Source organism: Leopardus geoffroyi, chromosome B2 (genome assembly GCF_018350155.1).
Source record: "Leopardus geoffroyi isolate Oge1 chromosome B2, O.geoffroyi_Oge1_pat1.0, whole genome shotgun sequence".
NCBI classification, from domain to species: domain Eukaryota; kingdom Metazoa; phylum Chordata; class Mammalia; order Carnivora; family Felidae; genus Leopardus; species Leopardus geoffroyi.
In genome coordinates this window covers 50,194,500-50,216,958 of record NC_059332.1, presented here as the reverse complement: position 1 = coordinate 50,216,958, position 22,459 = coordinate 50,194,500, and the positions used below count along the sequence as shown (strand labels likewise).

Genomic DNA, 22,459 nt, shown 5'->3' with positions numbered 1-22,459 from the left:
GCAAGGTTCGTGAGATCAAGCCCCACATCCCAATCCCTGCTTGGGCTTCTCTTTCTCTCAAAATAAAAATAAACTTTAAAAAAATAAATTACGTCCAATGCACAGTTCATCTTACACAAAGAACAGCAATGTATATTCTCAGAGCCTGGCACCTCCGGTCCACACCTTTGTAAATCCCCCAAATTGACTCAACCCTACCTTGTGGGTAACCCACATTCACCAACACCAGATGCTTAGGCTCCTCCTGCACAGGACGGGAATGTGCCTACAATATTTTTTAACTTATGTAAAATGGAAAACTCCACTGAAGCAAAAACTCTATAATGCTGTGTCTTCATGCAGAAATAATTATCAAGAAGAGACTCAGAATTCAAACTCCCTCACCAAACTTTCAATTTCAATTCAGTCTCCCAAAGAAAATAAGTTGACTACATATTTTATCTTACCTTTATACCCATGGAAAGGAACTTATAACTTAAATTATTAAACTATACAAATTATCATCATCTCATCTATGATAGCTTACTGAATCTCAATATTAATCTTCAAACATATATTTCAGTAACCATGTCTGAAGTGAAACAAATACTAAATAATTTTGTCAAGGGCTAAACTATGTCAGAAGGAGAAAAAAAAACAAAAACGAAACAAGCTTTCCCCCCGCCCCCCACCCCTGCAATTTTGTCTACAGAACACAACTAAAAACAGTTAAAGTAGGGAAAGAGCAAAACAATCTAGTCAGGAATCTTTTGTACAAATGTTAGAGAGAAAAGAATAGAACTGGGGAAGAAAAAAACAACTAATCAACTGTGGTTGAAGGGATGGGATGGAATTATTTTCTACAAAGCGGGGAGGTATGGTTTGGGAGGAAGATAGGCAAGTGTCAAAAGTCTGACTTTTGGAGAAACCGACGTTGTGAAAGATAAAACAGGGCTGGAGAGAAGGTGGGACTAAGTTGTAGACAAGGCAGGAGTGCTGAACGTTAAGGGGATGGGGCTAGGTAGAAGCATAAACGAGGAGGGCAGAGACTGCGGAAAAGGACCTGGCGGAAAGAGGAGAATGAGTGGAAATGATACACAGAAGGCAGGAAACCAAGCTGGGAGGGGGCAAGACTGCTGGGTCCAGGATAAGGAAAAGGAGGCGGGCGGGAATGATGGGCCAGGGAAGATGGGTGAGATGGGGCTGTGGGAAGGAGGACGAAGTTGTAGGGAGGCTGAGTGGGAAAAGGGGCTAGGCTGGGGAACTGAGCGCGGTTACGAAGGGAGCTGGGCAGAGAGGGATACGGGGTGGGACAATGAGCTAGGGAGGAAACTGGGGCAAACTGAGATCTGGAGGGAGAAGAGGCAGGGACTAGAGGAACAGGGTAGGAGGAAGAACGCAGCTAGGAGGATGAGAACAAGGAGGCCAATGTCCTGCCCAGGTGGAGTGGAAAAACTAGAGGACGAGGCCGAGGGCAAAGGATGGGAGAGAGAGGAGGAGGACGACGGCATTGTGGAGGCGGGCAGAGAACAGGTGGGGACAGAGGACGGGTTTGAAGGGACACAGGGCAATCTTGGGAAGAGGAGGCTACAGGTGCGCTAAGCAGCGAGCCCTCGAGGCCGCCTGCGCGTGGGGCCAGGTGGGGGTTGGGCAGAGAAGTCCTCACCGTGGGGTCCCTAAAGGACGAGCCCGGGAGAAAGGGCAGGCCATGCACAGGGTTGGACACCATGGCGGCCGCTTTTGCCGCCTCCAGCCGGGTAGGGTGTTGGGCGCCCCAGTTGCCGGGGCGACGAGCCGCGTCTGTGGGCCTCTGGAAGCTCCATGGTAATGCCAAACTTCCGGAGCGCCGCGCTTGGGGGCGGGGCCTGAGGAGCGGGTGTAAGGAGTGAGCGCATGCGCCGCTCCCAGGATCCGGCGTTCCGTTTGAGAGGTGGCTACGGACTCAGTGGCTGCGACTGGGGCGATGCGGGGCGGGGTGGAAGGACGTGACCGCAGAGAGGGTGCCATGGTTGCTGTGAGGTCCAGGGCGGGGGGAGCGGTCCCTTAGATGAGTTACGGTGGAGGGGAAGGTGCTTCTTTTCACCGGGTTCTTCACGCTCCCCGCCAGCGCCTTGAGCTCGGGACCTCACCTCTCCCAGCCCTGGGAAAAGGGTTCTTGTCCCAGTTCACACTGAAGTGTAAATGGTTGGTTCCGGTTGAAAGTGGCACCCCGGGCCTGTGCTTGTTGGGAGAGGGGCTGCGGATTATTCACGGTTGTGTCTCTGGCCCACGGATGTCCAAAAAACTAATGCAGCCGTCTTGTCCCTAATCCTCCCACTGCCGCATTATCTTTTTACCATCTTCACCTGTGTGGATCCCTGCCTCTCTACTCCCTCTCCGTTCTCCGAACGCCGGGCCTTGCATGTTCGCCTCAGGAGACTCAATATACGTTAACCTTAGGGCTACAGAGTGCTAATCTCAATTCTGATCTCTACACCTATCTGCAGCTGCAATGCAAAGATCTGAACAAGGGGAAATGCATGTCCTTCAAAGAGAAAACTAAGTCCTAAAGAAAGAAGCAAATGGGTGAAATATTGTCAGGATCGTAGTATTCTCACCTTTGGTGATTTTTGTAAGACTTGTTTAAATTATTATGCCTTAAATGTAATCCTGTTCCTGAAACATTTTCAGGAAAGAGAAACAACAACAACTATCCATCACCACTGGAAAGCTTAAAGATAAAAACAAAAAGCAAACAAAATCCTGACACCCAGACATGGGATTCTTTAGGTCTGAAATAGAACCCAGGAATCTGATTTTTATAACAGCTGTTTCTGATAATGAGGCACTTCAGGAACATGATAGAATAGCCAAGCCTGACCCAGAAAGCGTATCTCCATGTCACGGGTAGTTTACTGCTAATATAGTCAACAGCTTTAGTTTTATTGCTGCTTGTCAGAGCAAATCCCCCTGTTGGGTTTCAGTAATGGGCATGAAGCTCAGGGGGACTATGACATTAATCCACTGGTGGCACCTGAAGCAGTTATTTTTTTTTAATGTTTTTATTTTATTTTTGAAAGCACGAGCAGGAGAGGGGCAGACACACACACACACACATACAGAATCCAAAGCAGGCTCCAGGCTCTGAGCTGTCAGCACAGAGCAGGACGCTGGGCTCAAACCCATGAACTGTGAGATCATGACCCGAGTCAAAGTCGGAGGCTTAACTTACTGAGCTACCCAGGTGCCCCCTGAAGCAGTTATTGGTGGCTAGCTACCACAACCTGCTCAGTTTCTTTTTTGCTAACCCCTCCTCTCTCCTTACTACTTCTGTTTCCTGTTTTTGTCCCTTCCCTTTTTTTTACCTTTAAAATTTTCTTTTATTTTCTATTAGTATATTACCTTAATGCAAGCATTTAGTGCTTTTTAAAAAAATCAGTGCATTAGCATTGTTGAACTTTCTGAAAGCTTTAAAAGTATCTGTCCATTGCATTATATCTTAGCTGCTGACCTAGGATGGAAGCCAGCTACTGGGAGAATATTTCAAAATGGCAAGTTCAACTTTCAAAGAGAAGATGCTTCTCTCACTTCTTTCCACCTCACTGATGCTGAGTACCCAGAAACACTGGAGCTATAATCCTTGCTGACTCTTGATGATAACTTTAAAGTCTTACCAGTTATATGATCCTGCCCTCCCCTCTATCTTAATAAAAGTAAATCTATGGTCACACTTGAAAGATCCCTTCTAGTCTAACTGTATGGTTACACTTGGGTAGGGAAGGAGTCTATGGGGGCTGGAAAGGGTAAGTCATGCCTAAGCCTATTGTCCATTGTGGCATCTGTTTCTATTTGAGGGGTGGCCTCTGCTCAAATGCTTTTCTGTTCCAGAAGAACACACGAGTTAAATGGTTAAATGTTTTAACTCCTTTTGGACCCTAGAAATGCACGGTGAGTAAAACCTTCCTTGGCCTCTTAAAAATGCCATCACCTCTGAGGAGAGGAAGCCAGGCAGTGGTTGCATCAGTGCTAAAAAGCACAGGGACAAGTCTGTAAAGAAGTGGGGGAAAATTAAAAAATAAAGATAGGGCTTTGGAAAACTGCTTGAACCCTGACATTTTGTGTGATTAAGTTTATATCTCATTTCTCCCAAACATGACTGACAACTCAGCATGTATCACACTTCGGTTTGTGCTATTTTCCCCTTTTTGCAATATGTGGGAGAGAGCAGGACCCAGACCATCCCCGGCAGCTGAAGTAAAAAGTGCTATGGTCTGAAGGCTGTGCATCAAGCCTGGACTCAGAAGACCACAGAGACATTGCATGACTTAGCAGGTGTTTCAAAACTTGGGGAAAGGAAAATAGGGAAAGATTAGACTGCCAGCAGGCCAAACTGAAAAGAGGGCCTCATGCTGGCTCTCTCTCAGCAGTTCCTGGGAGATATCAGACTGGCAGAGGCTAAAATACAGCAGTTAACTAAAATAAGTGTCTCCTTTTTCAGCATTTTTCCCAGAATTTGTTTTCAATCCTGTGATATTATTCTTCAGTGCCTAAATTTACAGGACATATATCAAGCAGTGTGTGTGTGTGTCCCTCAGATATTTATGCAATGATTTTGGGTGCTCTACTTCCCTCTGCTGAATAAAAATGGTACAGCATGGTTTCTGGAAAATTCAATTATAAACCTGTAGGTTTGAAAGTACTGGGGGTGTAGCTAATGTGTGAACAAAGGGGTAAGACTTTGCAGGGGAGTGTCCCTCAGTCAGAGTGCTATCTAGCATTCATTTCCACCACTCTGTGGTTTCTGGAATCTCTTATCTAAAAAGACTGCCCAGTCGAGCCACCTTGATCTTTGCAAAATATGGTAAAGGGCAAAAGAAACATCCTCAGGGACTTCCAAGCAGTTACAGGAGCAGATTTAGGACCCACAGGAAATCTTCATTTGATGCAAATGCATACAATTTGGGTTCAGATGATTTTGGCCTGATGGTGGGTTCCTGCCAGGGGTTTCAAAAAATTTGTGTTTCAGCTGCTTTTTTCTCCCTTAAGTCAAACCCAGTCTATGACTTTAGCTGGTTGAATTGGAATTCCTTTCCCTCTGAAAAAACCTATGAAACATTACCTCACAGAATCAGAGATTTCACAGGATATAAGTGTCACAAGGATAGGTTCTTTGTTTTGTTCATTGCCATTTTCCTGGATCCCATCACAGTGCTAACACCTCATAAATACTCAATGAACAGCTGTAAAATGACCAAGTGAATGAGTGAATAACTTGGAGATCACCCAGTATTTTTCAAACATGCCAGTCTCCAATAGTAGCTGTTAAAATCAACTCAATGGATTGTGCCAACAGAGTTTTTTTTTTTTAAAAGGAACAATAGAATATTAATTATCAGGATGTATCCAATGTTATATGGATAGGAATAATTTGCTGAAAAAGTCTTCAAGGTATATACATATTCATATTCTAGGTATTTTTTACATGGTCACAATAAAAAACCTGGGAATTGATTCACACAGTCCAGCCTGCTCATTTTACTGATGACATATCCCCAGACCAAAAGAGGTTAAGAAACCATTAAAGTCTAGTTCCCAGTTGAGTATTTCTTACACTCTGCCTCAATCCTCTCTCAGATGGAAAAGATCTTCCTCCTTCAGCATGTGAGGTATCATTGACTTTGCCATCCTGCTTGTCAGACATCTCTGACCTAATAAGGGTTTAATAGTATGGAGATAGAGATATGTGAGAGCAATGTGGCAGTAATATCCATTATAGTTGTAGATTCCAAAGGTGAACAGGCAAATTCATTAACTCAGGTAAGTGCCAACCTTGAAACAAGGGGGAAATGCCTGCATTTCTGTTGATACTTCTATTGCACATCTCAAACACTCTTCCTTTTCCTTTTTCACATATGTAGTATGGAACAGAAAATGAAACACCAGGTTGGGGTCTTGAGAACCATGTTCATGTCCTTACTGTACTATAAATATTTGTTTGAGCTCAGACAACTTACCTACCTGAGATTCTGGTTATTTCATCTCAAGAATGAGAAGCCCGAACCAGAATTAATAGTCACTAATTGCTTTGGGGTCATGTGGTCATTTGAAAACAGTGAAAGCTACGCAGAACATATGCAGCATCCTGGGAAAATAAAACATGTCTTAATCTGTTATGAGTGGAGAGAAATCCCTCCCAAAGGCAGAGAGCTGCCACTCTGGTGAGATACTTTTAGACCCCGTGGAAAAGGTGGACACTTTTGTATAGAACCCCCAGCACCCTGCACTGCATAAAGTGATAGAAATAATAATAATTATTATGACGATGATTGCCACTAGTACTTATTGAAAACAAATTGTGCGAAGGTCCTTTTCCCACAGTAAAATTAGTAAGATTCCAAAATGATTTGTTCTTGTAAAAAGAGAAAAACACTGAGTGGAGATGCTTTGCGTGTTTCCATAGTTGTCTTTAAGGAAAAGAAATTGCATTAGCTCAGAATAGTGCTCAAATTCACTTTAATGAATAATAGGATATATTTAATAGGTCCTGAAGATGAGGAAGGGTTCACTAGAGAAATGTAGGGAAATAATTGAGGATAGTCAGTGGTTCTTAAAGCTGGTTTGATACCTTGGAATTTTTCTGAATGGTCACAGATGGCCCCTGAGACTGACATTTGTAATGTGACTAGGTCTGCATAGGATTCTAGCACAGAAGTACATTTAAGAATTTCACCATCAATAACAGCCTAAGGATTATGCTTGGTCAAAGTGTCTAGAAATGAAACAAGAATTGCATCTTCAGGTTTATTTCATTTATCAGGGCAAAACAAAACAAAAAAACAAAAACAAAAACTCACATTACATTTTCTTCTCAATTCTACGCTTCTAGTTCACACAGTCGTCAATGGGGAAGTTAGGCCGGAAAACCTTCTACATTTACTTTGTTTTGGTTAAGAATATGGATTCTGGATTCAAAGGCCTGAGTTTCTGTGAGATTCCATTACTTACTAGCCAGGTAGTCCTGGGCAAACTTACCTAATCTATCGATTTCCACATTTGAGAATGGAGACAATAATATCTATCTCATAGGGTTGTAAGTGAAGGGTTAAGTGAAAGAATCTAAGAAAATAGCTCAGCTAAGGACTTGGCAAGGAGTGAGCACCAGCTAATGTAAACTGTTGATGTTAGTATTCCTAGTTTATAGACTCTGCATTGGATGTTTCATTGCATTTTTGCCCAGAGGACTACCCAGAGTACAAACCAGTGTCAGTAGAACAAGGAAACATTCAAAGCCTATCTGGGAAGTGGAACTCAGCATTCTGAGCACTTAAAGAAATGCTAAGAAAAATTTGGGAAGAATCCTGTGAATACCAGAGAGTGTTCACGGGAATACAGAGTCCATGTGACAGCCCACAGATGGATTAGCTTGATGATAACCTGGTTTAGTGTAGATTGCAGGGCACAAGATTTACTGTTTTCTACAGGCAAGGTAATGTGCAACTAGTAATTAGTCCATGTAAGTAAACAATGACCGTGACTTTTCTTGAGCAGAATTCTTCCCCAGCGTACCCTGTCCTGAAGTCATAGTAAAAGCCAAAGTGCTTACAGGACTCTCACAACTTGTCTGCATTGTCTACTGCTCTCTCTCTCTCTCTCTCTCTGTTCATGCCAGCCTCCAGCTATTCCTAGCATGCTCTGGCCTCAGGGCCCTTACACTTTTTGTATCTGCTTGGGAGAGAAACAGAGCCAACTCCCTCACCTATTTCTGTAGTCTTCCCTGATTCTGTTTAAAATTGCACACCTATCCTGTCCCTCTGGCCTATTCTTACGATTTCTCCTTGGCACTATCACCTTCTAACATACTACATAACTTACTTATTTGGTTCATTGTTTGTCCTACCCATCCTCCAACCCCTGAATGCAAGCTCCCTAAGGGCAAGGATTTGTGTGTTTTGGCCATTGCTGTATTCCTGGTGCCTAGAACAGGGCTTGGCACCTAGTGGTGTTCAGTGTTCGTGGAGTGGCTGTCAGTGAATCACATAATCACCAGTTCAACAGGCTAGGCCTCCCCTCTAGGGAAAGTCTTTCTAGCAGGGTTTTCTTGGAGGACTTGATTCAGGAGAGGCATTTCAGAGAATTCTTTCAATACAAGATAATGTATCGTTGGCTTTGTTACATGGGCCCATATCTCAGCCACAGTATCATCAAATTACCTACATAGTGTAATGTCTGAAGGGAGTGTAATATAACTATCTTGGTATTCCTGTACACTGAGCCAGAGACTGTTGATTATGCACAAAAGAATGGAAGTATTAGGTTGCTTAAAATTTCTAGATCCCAATTTCTGTTTTTTCTTGGAGTTTTATATGACACTGCTAATTTACTTATCATTAACAACATTTTGCCATAGCCTTATTTTTCCCCGGAAGAGATTTATTTTAGTAATGGGTCTATGGATTATCTTTTTTCCCTATTTTTTTTTGCATTTTCTTTAATAAGCACATATTACTTGAAAATGATAAATGGGGGACTTTCTGCTAAATCTAACTTTTTTATAAGGCAGAGAAGTATTTTTTTTTTAAATCCTATATTCAAAGTCATATCACTTGTCAAAATCCCTGGGAGATCCAATTGTTTGAAGAACTGAAAATCCTAATGAAAGATGAGAGGGAGGGCTTGCAGAATCTTGGGAAGAGTATCAATACTAGAGGAATTTCTTATCCAAGGAATCAAGGTATTTTCAAGAACCTGTCACTGGAGAATGAGATTTGATATTATACTCCAGGCCACCAAAGGCCTGTAGCCAATGACCTTTTGGGCTCTGAGAAGACTGTGAGGTGCAAAGAATGCTTTATTTGGCATCCAAGGACAAGGTGTAAAGTAAGTCACTTTAACCTGCAAAGAAACCATACAACCCTAGCTATTCATGAGGTATTTAGGGTCAAAAGTTAAAATGAGATTGAAGTATGCACAATGGTAAAAGTACTTCACACACTGTAAAGGGCTCTGCAAATATTTGGGTATTGATGTTTCTGATTAGCTGAGCCCTGTATTTGTCTGAAGAAGAAATCAATTTGAGTTTAAACATTACAACTAGTTATGTGACTTTGAACCAATCCTTCCACTTTCTTAGCGTGTTTTCTAGTTTAATGGAGATCTTGTTGGCCTTCCTTCAAACAATTATGTACAAGCTCAAATGGATGTGGAAATTTTTTGGAAAGCATAATGCATGATAAGATCTGAGGTGTTATTCTGCAGCCTTTGAGTTGGTCAAGCCCTCCTGGAGTCTAAAATACAGTGCATACCTCTTCCTATGAGATGTTAGGTAAGAAAAGCCCTTACCTGAGATAGATAAGCTCTTGAAGTTAATATTTAAATGAATTTCTTTTAAATGCAATGCTTTCCCTTCCATATTATTTTGATAAAAATTCCTTAAAGGATAAGGTGGTTATTCTTTTTTTAAAGGAGGCAGCTAGAGTGCAACATGCTGTTTCCAATTTTCCAAATCAGGGACCTGTACTCAGGACAGTGAAAAGGGCTAGAGAAGCAATGGGAGTAACAAGAAGGTTTGAGGTGGCCACAGGTGACAGCCTTGCTGGTGGGGAAGATATTTCTAGCCTCTGGGGTGGGGGGAGGAAAAGAGCTCATTCTTTTTGAAAATGTTCTCGCACAAAGCAAGTCCCAGCCTCCCCTGGGTTTGGCCTGCCATCTGGCCCTCAGACTGGGATCAAGACGTAGAGGGGTACCCTGTGATGGCCCACCATGGGAAGATGCTGGTTCTCATTTAGCAGTCTGAAAACTCTCTGTAGAAGGATCCCTGGTTGTTGTTGTTGTTTTTCTTACTGTGGTATCTCCAGAGCTAACATGGTGCCTGCCACCAGCAGATGCTCATACATACTTGATGAATCAGTAATTGAAGAGTGGTTAAACTATTAGCAGTGACAACAGAAGCATTTGCAAACTACCTAGGGCCCCTATTGGTCATGAAAAGGGTTTGGGCAAGAAGGACATCCATAATTCCATCAGCGCCTCAACCCAGGCAAATGGTGTTTTCTTACCGTTGTGATTGTACTATGGCCTAAAGCTGAGTAGCCTGGAGAATGACTTTGTTTTCACAGCTATGTAAATTTAAGAGTTGGGCTACAAAATCCTTTGGTTCATAGGTGCCACATTCCACAATACATCCATTATAATAGCTGTTATAGTATAATTATAATTCATAACTTTTAGATTTAAAAATATAGTCCATCAATTCAAAATTTTGAAATCTTTAGCACTATTGTTCGTAAAACTAGAAGTATTTATTGAATTAGATGGAAATCCTCAGAGAAATCAACTCCATAGCTTTTGGGGGGTGGCAATATGATCTACTCACAGGTGTGTTATATGTATTTTGGGGGTTGGGGGTATGAAGATGTTTTAAGCTTTTGTATCTTCCTACTTCTTGGTGAATATAAAATGTCCTGACCTCCTCCTCCTGGCAATGTTTGTCTAGATAAAACCTTTCTTTAACATGGGCCTTGTCAAAGTAGCCTTTGTCAAGAGCCTTGTCAAAGAGGGGTGCCTGGGTAGCTCAGTCGGTTAAGCATCTTGACTCTTGATCTCAGCTCAGGACATCATCTCACCATTGGTGAGTTTGAGCCCTTCCAGGGTCTCTGTGCTGACAGCGTGTAGCCTACTTGGGATTCTGTCTCTCCTCTCTGCCTCTTCCCTGCTTGTACTCTCTCTCTTTCAAAATAAGTAAACTTTTTTTTAAAGAACCTTGTCAAAGAAACAAGATAATTGTTGACAGTACAACAATCCATATACAAAATCTGTTTAATGGTCATTCGTGTAAGTAGATTTATATAAACAGAAAATAGTTCCATTTTTTCTTTGCGGAGCAATCAAGCAAAACAATAGGACCGACACAATTAGTAGCCCAAAGATTTGGATACAATGGCCATGCTAAGACATGAGCGCCATCTGGAGGGCCAGCTTGAAACTACAGTGCAGCATCTGAAGAACACAATATACTTAACATTAAGATAAGGTACCATTTTGTGGACAGGGGGCAACAGAATCAGGAATGAGCTACTTTCATTCCACAGCCTGAGCTCCTACTATTTCAAGATTCCAATTAGAGGACTGAGAATATTGTTAATGAGTGAGGTACTTTTAGCAGAGGTGGGAAATGAAACTTTAACATCTGAAGCGTACTAACATTAGCTCATTGGTAATTACAAGGCAGGAAGTACTAGGCAAGAGGGAAATAGGCAAATGTGTCCCCATCTGCTGTGTCCTGATACCCCATCTCCTTACCTTGAGTACGGCCTCATACAAATCCATCAAAATTTTTATTCACAAGATGTAAATGACTGATCGTTTAGGTTTTCCAGAGGCATTTACATTTTAATAGAGACAGAGAGATAACTGGCAGAATTTCCAGATGTCAACTGTTGGTGAGGCTATGGTGGAGTAAAATAACTTCCTTTATCAAATACTTAATTACTTCTTTTAAATAAACGAAGTCTGTTCCTTGCTGATACACTCATTTTAATGCAAATGTTTTAAAAGGAGTCTTTAATCCTTCAAAAGTCTGAGTAGTTTAAACCATCTGCATTCTCTGTGTTTGTATATTTTGAATAAGATACTGGTATTTTAATGAGATACCTAGTCCCAGTGCTCCTCAAATATCTCTGGTGAAAAATTTTATACTTTTTTAAAAATTTCCAATCACTTGGGAGGACCAATACCTGTGCAAATTAAAGTAATAATTTCATGGCAATACCTTAAGAGGTTAGTCTATCTGAACTTGTCACAGACCATTTACAGTGTGTCAGCTGGCCTTGCTCTGTCACCCACATTTGAAGATCACTGCTCTCTTTCCGGCTTTCTCTTCTAAAAAGTACCTGCCTTTGGCCTGAAGATCTACATCCAACAGGACCACCACCATATCCAAGAGCTTGATTTAAACCTTCCTCCCAACTTTTAAAATACGGTCTTTGAATCCGTAAAAGTGAATATTTCAAACATTTTCTAGTCCCCATTTTAAACTGACCCTCTTGCGATGTGTTTGTACAACCCCCCCATTCCCTTGTTTAGTTCAACTGGCTTCAGTTTTGCCAACTTTGTGATGAATTTGGACTAGACACCAGAAGCTTATGTAAGACACTTGGGTAGCACAGAAGTTCAGGTATTTAAGAATTAACAGAGAAATCCATCTAGGAACTCCATGTAGCAGACAAGACATATGCTTTCTTGATATGAAGATTATAGGAAAGCTTCAGTTGAGTGGTTTTTTGTTTGTTTAGTTTTTGCCAAAATGCAGGTTGACAGAGTCTTTTGAATGATAAGTAATTCTGGTGTTCTGACGTTTTTTCATCCATCGGTTGAAAAGCAATGCATTCTTTTTTTCCTTATTCCTATAACCCAAAACTGAAAATTCCACATGGCCATATATTAAGTAAAGTGTTCATACATTTCCATTTATAAGGCACAAAATCCACAAATCTCTCAGAGAAAGGAAGAAAACAAAGACGTGAAGATAACAAAATAACCTAGTAACAGAAAAATTTCATCAAACTGGCCTGAAAACAAAGCAGTTTCCTTTGTAGTAAACAGAGACCTTATTCTGATAGGAAACACGGCCTCTGAGAATACTCCCATGGCTCCTCTGTCAACACAGCCCCCTTCACAGGATTAGTACATAAATCGGTCCTCAGAGAAGGCTGTGCGGCCAGAACACATCAATCGCAAGTACCGCTTATCCCATAGAAGCTACTGGGCAAAAGAAAATTCTAGCTACAGAGTACCTGGTTCACCATTCTTACCCAAAGGAACCTTCAGGCATTAACCCACAGTGAGCACACATGTTCATCTGTCCTGGGGCTTGATTATTTTAAGGATTCACGTCTAAGTTGAGGTGGTTATCCACCTGCTGGAGGACCTTAAACCAGGGTAGTTATGTGGGTCCTTTATGTGGTGGCATCTAGTTAAGAGGCCAGACCCTGGATTCCTCTTGAAATAATCGAGTCCCTACAGGGACCCTCAGAACTACTTCGCTCTATTAGTTTTTGTTTTGTTTTGTTTTGTTTTTTTAACATGTTGGCCCAAATCTGGAGATTCCCTAGCACAAGCCCCAGATTTTCTGGCCTGTAAGGCAGCCCTAATAGATTTCAAGTACTGCAGTCTACAGGTATAAAACAGAAGTGTCCTATGACACAAAACAGTATCCATGCTTACTGGCTGGGTCTCCTGATGGCTCTTGGCACTGCACTTTCTAGTACCATTTACATTGTTATTATTATATGAGAATAAGCTTTCTGAATGTCCACATGGATCCAAGCATTTCCTGGAAATATGACTCCTTCATATTCCTCTATATTACCATGCAAGGTGCAGATGGGAGTGACAACACTGCAGAGAAAACAGCCAGGCAGACATCATCCTGAGAAAAGAGTCAGTGGCAGAGTAGGGCAAGAGAGAAGGGACCAGAAATCAGATGAACGGAGTAATTCATTATGTCTAAGGGTTTCACTGAGTCATTTTGAAGATTCTGACTTCTCCACCCTGGACAATCTGAAATCCAAATGAAATCGAGTTCTTGGCTCAATTTATTCAATTACCAAAAACCAACATAGTAGGATGGCCATTCCAATACGGTGTGGACCAGCCACACACTTACTTTCCAGTCCCAACTTTTTTATCCCTTCAGCTCCAGGACTTGCCCCTCGAGGCCAAAGTCAGAATTCCCCTATGTTTTCGGGCAGAAAGATCACCCTTAATTTAGTGTCCCATGAATCTTAGCCAAGGTCCCTTCCCTTCCTGTATCTTGTAAGGCTATGACACAGAGGAAAAAGTAATACTCCTTTTATTAGCAACAACTATAACAACAAAATTCTTGAATCCTTTGGCTTTCCGATGCCACGGCATATCCTTGGAAATATGTATTAATTTAAAAGCAACTCTTAAAAGACAAAAAGTCAACTCCTAATGTTGTACTGGGTTTTTCCCCAAATCACGACAGGCTGCCTCCACATCTCACTCCACCTGCCAGCCTCAAGAATCTTTCTTTGTAAGCCTGTCCTTGACTTTGTGCCTCAGGAGGGCTGCGGTGGCAGCGCTGCAGGCCGCCAAGAAGAAGAAAGACAGACAAGCCGTGTAGACAGATAGGGGGCCGTGGCGCTGCTGAAAGATCTCCTGCCGCCCCTGGTAGTCCAAGAGGATGGCCTCCAGCTGGGAGAGCGTACAGATGGCCAGGAAGGCGTGGAAGATCTGATGCCCGTGGCCCACAATGTCACAGGAACCTGGGAAGTACTTCTCAGGAACCGGGCAGGAGAAGAAATAGGCGCTGACCAGGAAGAAGAGGATCTGGAGAGTATGGTACCAGGCCGCCTGCTCCTGGCAGCCAGCCAGGTGGCACAGGGCCACGCGGTGTGCCACGGGGCTGATGTCTAGGACGAAGGCCAGCCCTGCCGGCACCACTTGACAGATCTTCCTCATGACTGGGTAAGGCCTGCGGTAGCGATACTTGGCATAGCAACAGCCGGCGCAAGATAACCAGCCACAGAAGGCAGCTGCTGGCAAGAAGAAGAGCCAGAACAGCTCGTACCAGGCCTGGTCGGAGCTGTAGAAGAAGTGAGCCAAGGCACTGCCATACTGGTAGACGCTCACGCCCACGTAGTCCACGAAGTAGAAGGTGTAGTGTGAGAGCTCCGACTTGGACTGCAGCAGGTGGGCCAGAAGGCTGCACGTGAGGTAAGTGATGGAGGACAGGATAAAGAGGAGCAGGGGCAGCGAGCGGGTGGAGGCCCACGGCAAGGCCTCGGCCTCAGCGAAGGCCCAGAATCGCAAGAGGACGGCCAGGGCGGCCAGCAGGTGGGTCCAGACGTTGACCACCTCGTTGTGCTTCTGAAAGAGGCTGAAGAAGTAGTAGCGCCACTCGTGGCCCGTAGGGCGGTAGCCGGTGTGGATGTAGGGCTCCCGGAAGAGCTGGGGCACGTCCGTCTCGGGGACGGTGCAGGGCATCTTGGGAAGACCGTCCTCCAGGAGCTTGGGCAGGCGGCGCAGCTGCTGCCCGCTCACCGACAGGGTGCTCAGGCGCTCCAAGATGGCGGTCGTCATGGCGGCGGGCGGGGCGGCAACCTGCAGAGAACAGAGGAAAGTCGGCAAACCGAGAGACAGGCGGACGGGGCAGAGGCGGCGAGGGCCGTGGGGTTGCTTAGGGCTTCGAGTGCGTTAGGGGAGCCGGGGAGCGGCAGGCAGCTTCTTTGAGCCTCATTTTTGTTTCATCGGTATGTAATCGAGTTGGACTAAGAACGCCCCCCCCCCCCCCCCCCCCCCACTTACCACCCTAAGATTGGGGTTTGGTCTCTACTACCCACTGCGGTGTGAAGGCACATCTTGTAAGATAGGGCTGTTAACCAGCCTGTTTTAATGATATCAGGAAGGTACGTAAGGGTACCTTTAGAGGTACCTTGAAGTTTCCCAGATGCTATTAAAATGTAGTTACCAGACAGGCTTTAATAGTATGAGACATTATATTGAAATATTAAAAATGATAAATATTGATGTTACTAATGACAGCTTACATTTTCTTGACCACCTGATCTTAAAATATCCACTAATTTCACCAGTAACTTGAAAATCTGAGATAAGCAATAGAAACTTGAACTTCAGAGTAAAGATAGGCAAATGAGCCATCAATTTGGTTGGTAAAGACCAATACATATTCTGGGAAATACTTTAACAGTTAAACAAAATTAACACCTGGCCTAAATTCAACATAAAAATCTAACTGTAAAAGTTGGGGGGGGTGTTTTTTGTTTTGTTTTCTTTTTAAATTAAATTGGAAAGTAAGTCGTTTTGCATTTGCTCTCCTGGGCACCTAAATCTGTACCCAATGAATTTTAGACCTCAAAAATGTTTAACTTACACTTAGAATTTTTTTTACATGACAGATGAGCCAGAGGAGCATAGCAATTATTTCACAAAATATATCACAAAAGAGCTGCAAAATTTCATGTGAATTTTTTTGGTAAAGAAATGGATTTTCAGCATGTATACAGCTACCTTCTGTACTTCATATTTTCTAACCTCTTTTCCTCCGACCAGTTCAGAATCTGATTGATTTATTGAAATGGCTCCTTTCCTTCAGAGCCCTTATGCTGGGAGAGATACAGCAAGTGCTTCTCAAAGTATTACTAATTTTAGTGAAGAAAATGTAATCTTCCGACTCACATTTCTTAATCAATATTGAAAAAGAAAAAAATTAGATAATGATCTAAAATGTAGGGCATGAAAATTAATAAAATGTAAAAAAAAAAAAGCTCAGGGAGACGTGGAGTCAATCCTTGGTTTGGGGCTACTTTCTGGGTAACTTAGGGCAAGTTATAGAGCTGTCCAGGCTTCAGTGTCTTCATCTGTAAAATGGGAGTAATAATTCTGCATACCATATGGATAGTTGTGATGGTTAAATGAGAAACTCTAAAATATAAAATGCTTACTAAGGATTATGGAGTCAGAAGGACAAAAAGAGGGAGAGTGGGAGAGAGGAAAAAAACAGTCATCAGAATACCTGAATTCATTTAAAAAAGAAAAGAAAAGAAAAGGGGCGCCTGGGTGGCTCAGTTGGTTGAGCGTCCGACTTCGGCTCAGGTCATGATCTCACGGTCCATGAGTTCGAGCCCCGCATCGGGCTCTGTGCTGACTGCTCAGAGCCTGGAGCCTGTTTCAGATTCTGTGTCTCCCTCTCTCTCTGACCCTCCCCCTTTCATGCTCTGTCTCTCTCTGTCTCAAAAATAAATAGACGTTAAAAAAAATTAAAAAGAAAAGAAAAAGAAAGAAGAGAAAGAAAGAAAGAGAGAAAGAAGGAAAGAAAGAAAGAAAGAAAGAAAGAAAGAAAGAAAGAAAGAAAAAGAAAACAAGAGAAAAAGCTAAGCAGTGCTTCTGCTGTCAGCCAGCAGGAGGATCCGAGAGCCTGAGTTAAGACTCCTCCAACTAAACTCCAGTGGCAGTTGGTGACAACACAGCAGGGGTAAAGGAGAGGGACAGGGAATGGTGGGAACAGATGGAGTATGCCAGCCCTAGGATCAAGTGGACGCACTGCATGGCTGGGCCTAGGACATGGGGCAATGTTTCAAGTTGTCTGGCAGCTATTGGCTGAGAAGTATGTGGCCTGGGGGAGCTGGGCTTTGTTGAAGCTCTGGGGAATTAAAGAACTCTATTCTTTAGATACAGGCTTCTTCCATCTCTTCTGAAGTAGAGAGAAAAATCAGAAATATTGGTCTGATTTTGTGGTTGGGAAAAGTAAAGGTGAGTCACTGGGGATATGAGCTGTAGAATTGCTCCACCTTAGCATTGCTGTCTAAGATCAAGGGTGTTTCCATCATCCCTGGGCACCCAAACCAATTGGAGACAATTCCACATCTAAAGTTAAATAACACATGTCTACAATTTCTGCCCATCATTGTCTCCTCAAAATAGGATGTCTGGGACAATAGGTTCTTATAAACCAAACAAAGCAAGTGAATTTCTAAAGACTGAAAACTCAGGTTTTGATTGTCTAATGGTTGGAACTCAACAGTTTAGACATGGGAACCAACTGGCATCTGTCCATTCTGAGGACATGATCTGACAGATCATGATACTGCTTTATTGTCAGTTTCTAGAAAACCCTGTCTGCAGAGCTCTGACCCCAAGTGTTCCTCCAGTCCTCATACCACTAACCTAACTTCATGGCTTTATGTTGAGTTCTTTTCAGAAAATTATTTCTAGTTCTCTCTTACAGAAAATAAACTAGGAGAGGTTTTAGAACTAAGAAGTACAAGACCTAACAGTTTTAACTTCAAAGGAAAGGATGCACAGGGGGGAAAAATGGCAGAATCATTATTTCCCTTGCAAATGAGAGCTTCTTTTCCAAGGACCTTTAATTATTGTTAATGTTTATTTATGAGAGAGAGAGAGAGAGAAAGAGCAAGTGGGTGAGGGGAAGACAGAGAGGGAGACAGAATCTGACGCAGACTCCAGGCTCTGAGCTGTTAGCACAGAGCCCTATGGGGGGCTCAAACTCATGAACTGTGAGATCATGACCTGAGCCGAAGCTGGATGCTTAACCGACTGAGCCACCCAGGTGCCCCTCCAAGGATCTTTAAAGTGCTGCCACACCAGCCTCAGGGTCTCCTTAATAACCCCATCCTCTGGAGTGTGTAGCCCAACACCCATGGAGAGACCTGGTAATTGCAGGGACACTACCACAATGGCCTCCGACTCAAGATATGATGTCTTATCTGTCAGTAATGAGGGTGCTGCAAAGATCTAGGTCATCCATGTGTGGGTGAAGAGGATCTAAATTTTTACAATTTGGAAGTGAAAAATGAAAAATTCTAAACTAAGAGTCAGAAAGAGAGCGGATTATTTCTTTGTCCTTTGCTTAGCAACTGCCCCTTCCCCTGCCATAAAATTCTCCCTTCACCAGAGAGCAGCCACAGCAATGGTAACAAAGTATAATTTTTAAAATCAGCATTAACTTCAGAAGCCCTGTCAAGTGGAGTCCCCCATAGTTAACCCCCATAGACAGGATTTACTTTCACTGTTCCAGAGTGTGCAGTACTTCCAGAAATAGTCTTCAGGGGCGCCTGGGTGGCGCAGTCGGTTAAGCGTCCGACTTCAGCCAGGTCACGATCTCGCGGTCCGGGAGTTCGAGCCCCGCGTCAGGCTCTGGGCTGATGGCTCAGAGCCTGGAGCCTGTTTCCGATTCTGTGTCTCCCTCTCTCTCTGACCCTCCCCCGTTCATGCTCTGTCTCTCTCTGTCCCAAAAATAAATAAACGTTGAAAAAAAAAAATTAAAAAAAAAAAAAAAGAAATAGTCTTCAAAGGGCCAACTAGAAAGTTTGAGAATCTTTCTTGGAGGAAATCACCTGTTGGCATCATGATACTGGTGCGGGCACATACCTCCAGCCTTTCCAGTCCCAGCTCTGACTAAAGCTCAGACTAAGGGTGCCTCCTTCATTCCTGGCCTCGCCCCCATGACTTCTCCCTGAGCTGATATGGCCATCGGCTGACCAAGATGCTACCTTAGAATGATCTCTTCTGCACAGGGTATGCTCCAGCTCCTCTGCTGAAACAGCTGAAATGGAATCTTCCTGAAGAATCCTCATAAACTGGCTAAGCTCAAGTCATATTTTGATCATCTAGAGAGCTCTGGAGGAGCTCTGTTGATCACCTGCTCAACAATACTGCAGACTACAAAGGCCACAAAGGAAGAATAAAATAAGACCCCTTTCCCCAAACAGCCTACAAGAAGATTCAAACTTCATGAATCTATAGCCAACACCACTGGACTGCATACAATTATTAAGTAGACTGAAATACAAACAGGTCTCCAGAGAGGAGCTCACTCGGGGCACACTGGGACTTAGACAAGTAAAGGGGTGAGGAGCGGGGCATTTCAGGAAGGGGGCAAAAGGAAATTCCCAGGAAGGGAATGCTGTGGCTTCTTTGTGGGCCCATAAACAGAGGGGCTGTTGGGGAGTAATCAAGAAGCGAGTGGGGTAGGTGCCACAGCATTACTGAAAGGAGTTTAGATTTGATGTTGCAGAAAGAAGATGGGAGTTCATGTCTCATCCTTGAAGCTTTAAGCCTGTTTGATCCTCATCTCACCTGAGCTGTGGGGATTCATGCTGCTGACCAATGCCCCTCTCTCAGCCTAAGTGATGCTACCCTCTCTGGTCTTGCCTGTTTTCTTCTCCCACCACCCCTGTCAACTCTGGTGTTTCCAGGGGTCTGCCATCTGCCCCTTTTCTACCTCCACGGTCCCTCTGGTGCGGGAACTTCTCCCACACCCTTGGCTTTAGCTAGCACCTGTACCAGATGATTCCCACACATACACCTGTAGCCAGATCTTTCCTGAAATTTGGATTCAAATATCCAGTGGCTCTGGATTTGTCCAACTGACTATCCCATGGGCACTTCAAACTCAACATCTTCAAACTTGTCCTTCAACCCTGATTTGACCCTTCCCCTACATCTAATCAGTCATCTAGGCCTGTTGGTTTTATCTCACCATTTCTGGAATCCATGCATTCTTTCCATTTCTACTGCTCTCCACTCAAGCCTTCAAAATGAACTGATACAGAGGATAAAAACAGCAGTGTCATAACTGACCTTCCTTCCTTAAGTGATGGTTCCCCTGCCTCATGTCCGCCACACCCTCTCTTCTCTGAACCACTTCAGGGTGATAGTTTAAAAATGGAAATCTGAATACCACTCCCCTCCCCATGGCCCCCAGTAGCTCACCATTGCTTGTTTACAACACAGACTTTAATCCCTTACCAGTCCTACTTCTGTTGACCACTTTCCTCTCAATCCACACCTCCAGGCCACTTTAATGGCCTGGATCACAATACTGGGAGTTTTTCAAAAGTGCCACACTCTTTATTTCCACACATGATGACAAGCCTCCAGTCAGTCCAGCAACCCAGCTCATCAACATTCTGCCCAGGAGCCAGCTCCACCAGGAAGCCTCTCCTACCCCCCAGACTGGGTTTTAGGGCTCTTCCCAGCACACTTCTGTCCTGGAGTACTTATCATTGGTTTACTCTGCTCACTCCCCTCTTTGTGGCCAGCTCTGTTAGTGTGCAAGTTCCCATGTCTAAAATGGTACTCAGCAGATAAAATTATACACCTAATCATTATTTACTGAATAAATAGTACTTTAGGCCCAGACATATGGCACCAATTTCCTTCTGTTCAGCAAGGTCAAGGGAAAAAAGAAATAATGGTTTGGGAATCAGAGGATCTGGCTGTTCCATATTTGCTCTACTCAATTAGCTGTGTGTTAATGCCTATGACATTAAACTATTCAGTGTAACTTTCTCCATTAAAAAAAGGTAGGTGGGAGGTAATTTCCTGTCTTTCCATTTTTCAGGATAAAAAGAGGATAAATAATAATAAAATGGGCAGTAGTTGAACAGTGCTTTGAAGAGACAAAACATGCACATTAAAGTACTAGTAATATTTAAAGAACTCACAAAAGGATTATAACTTGGTAATATATAATTTTTTTTTTTTTTTTTTTTTTTTTTTTTGCCTTATATCAGATGTTAAAGCAGTCTTTGAAAACTGAAAAGGCATTTGAAGTTTTTGGTTCATTTCTGGGAATCCTTATAACACCTTCCCCAACTGCTTTATAAAGAGTTTTAATTAGACTCAGGTTATAATAGAATTGGAATTTAAATTTTTTTTTTTAACGTTTATTTATTTTTGAGACAGAGAGAGAGCATGAACGGGGGAGGGGCAGAGAGAGAGGGAGACACAGAACTGGAAGCAGGCTCCAGGCTCTGAGCCATCAGCCCAGAGCCTGACGCGGGCTCGAACTCACGGACTGTGAGATCGTGACCTGAGCTGAAGTCGGACGCTTAACCGACTGAGCCACCCAGGCGCCCCTAGAATTGGAATTTAAAGTTCTATTTTAAACTTTTTTTTTTTTTCAACGTTTATTTATTTTTGGGACAGAGAGAGACAGAGCATGAACGGGGGAGGGGCAGAGAGAGAGGGAGACACAGAATCGGAAACAAGCTCCAGGCTCTGAGCCATCAGCCCAGAGCCTGACGTGGGGCTCGAACTCACGGACCGCGAGATCGTGACCTGGCTGAAGTCGGACGCTTAACCGACTGCGCCACCCAGGCGCCCCTAAAGTTCTATTTTAATATGAACTGTTATTTAACTCTATTTTAATAATAAGAGTATGGTATCTGTGCCATGAATTCAGGTAATGTTTATATAAGAAAGTGTTAAAAATATTACATTACATTTTGGTTTATGTAGGGGTCCAGTTTTAAAGTTCTATTTCAGGTGCTCCTTTAAACTGTTTAGAAAAATTAAAGATAATTACTATAAGGCAGAATAGAATTTTCTAGCAATATGTTGCTATGTTCATAGCAATAAGTTGACATTTTAGTCAAGAATTGTATATTTACATTTTCTTTTAAAAAAGAAATCACAAGGTATGCATTTTTTTAAATGTTTATTTTTTTTTGAGAGAGAGACACACAATGTGAGCAAAGGAAGGACAGAGAGAGAGGGAGACACAGAATCTGCACAGGCTCCAGGCTCTGAGCCATCAGCACAGAGCCCAATGAGGGGCTCAAACCCATGAACCGTGAGATCTTGACCAGAGTAGAAGTCAGACGCTTAACTGACTGAGCCACGCAGGTGCCCCTCAAAGTATGCATTTTTAAGGTTTGGTTTTGTTTACCTAGTTTTGATGAATGAAAACTACCCAGAATGTATTTCCTTTTCAGTAATTTAATTTTTTTTATTTTAATTTTTTTTTAATAACTTAAATTTTTTTAAAGGAAAGATGTTTTACAGTTGTTGTTGTTGTTTTAAGTTTATTTATTTATTTTGAGGAGAGAGAGAGAGCGAGGTAGGAGCAGAATCCCAAGCAGGATGTGTGCTGTTAGCACAGGGTCCAACTCAGGCCTTGATCCCACAAACCATGAAATGATGACCTGAGCCAAAA

The 22,459-nt window shown here is 43.0% G+C and overlaps 2 protein-coding genes and 1 long non-coding RNA gene across 5 annotated transcripts in view; 1 reads left to right on the top strand and 2 right to left on the bottom strand.

Moving 5' to 3' along the window:
- The window catches only part of EFHC1 (EF-hand domain containing 1), a 67,565-nt gene extending 65,751 nt beyond the window's left edge, over positions 1 to 1,814 (bottom strand). Inside the window, exon 1 of the mRNA XM_045498524.1 lies at positions 1,646 to 1,814. Within this exon, the coding sequence (XP_045354480.1) occupies positions 1,646 to 1,708 (63 nt within the window). The 5' untranslated portion in view covers positions 1,709 to 1,814. The remainder of the gene's footprint in view (positions 1 to 1,645) is intronic.
- A 70-nt stretch (positions 1,815 to 1,884) lies between these two features.
- Positions 1,885 to 3,695, top strand: LOC123608506. The gene is made up of 3 exons (XR_006717263.1): positions 1,885 to 1,993; positions 2,466 to 2,566; positions 3,462 to 3,695. It is a non-coding gene; the product is annotated as an uncharacterized LOC123608506 (long non-coding RNA).
- A 7,060-nt stretch (positions 3,696 to 10,755) lies between these two features.
- The window catches only part of PAQR8 (progestin and adipoQ receptor family member 8), a 122,044-nt gene continuing 110,340 nt past the window's right edge, over positions 10,756 to 22,459 (bottom strand). For all 3 annotated transcript variants that reach the window (XM_045498523.1, XM_045498522.1, XM_045498521.1), the window contains one exon: positions 10,756 to 15,081. In XM_045498523.1, the coding sequence (XP_045354479.1) occupies positions 13,996 to 15,060 (1,065 nt within the window). In that variant the 5' untranslated portion in view covers positions 15,061 to 15,081 and the 3' untranslated portion in view covers positions 10,756 to 13,995. The remainder of the gene's footprint in view (positions 15,082 to 22,459) is intronic.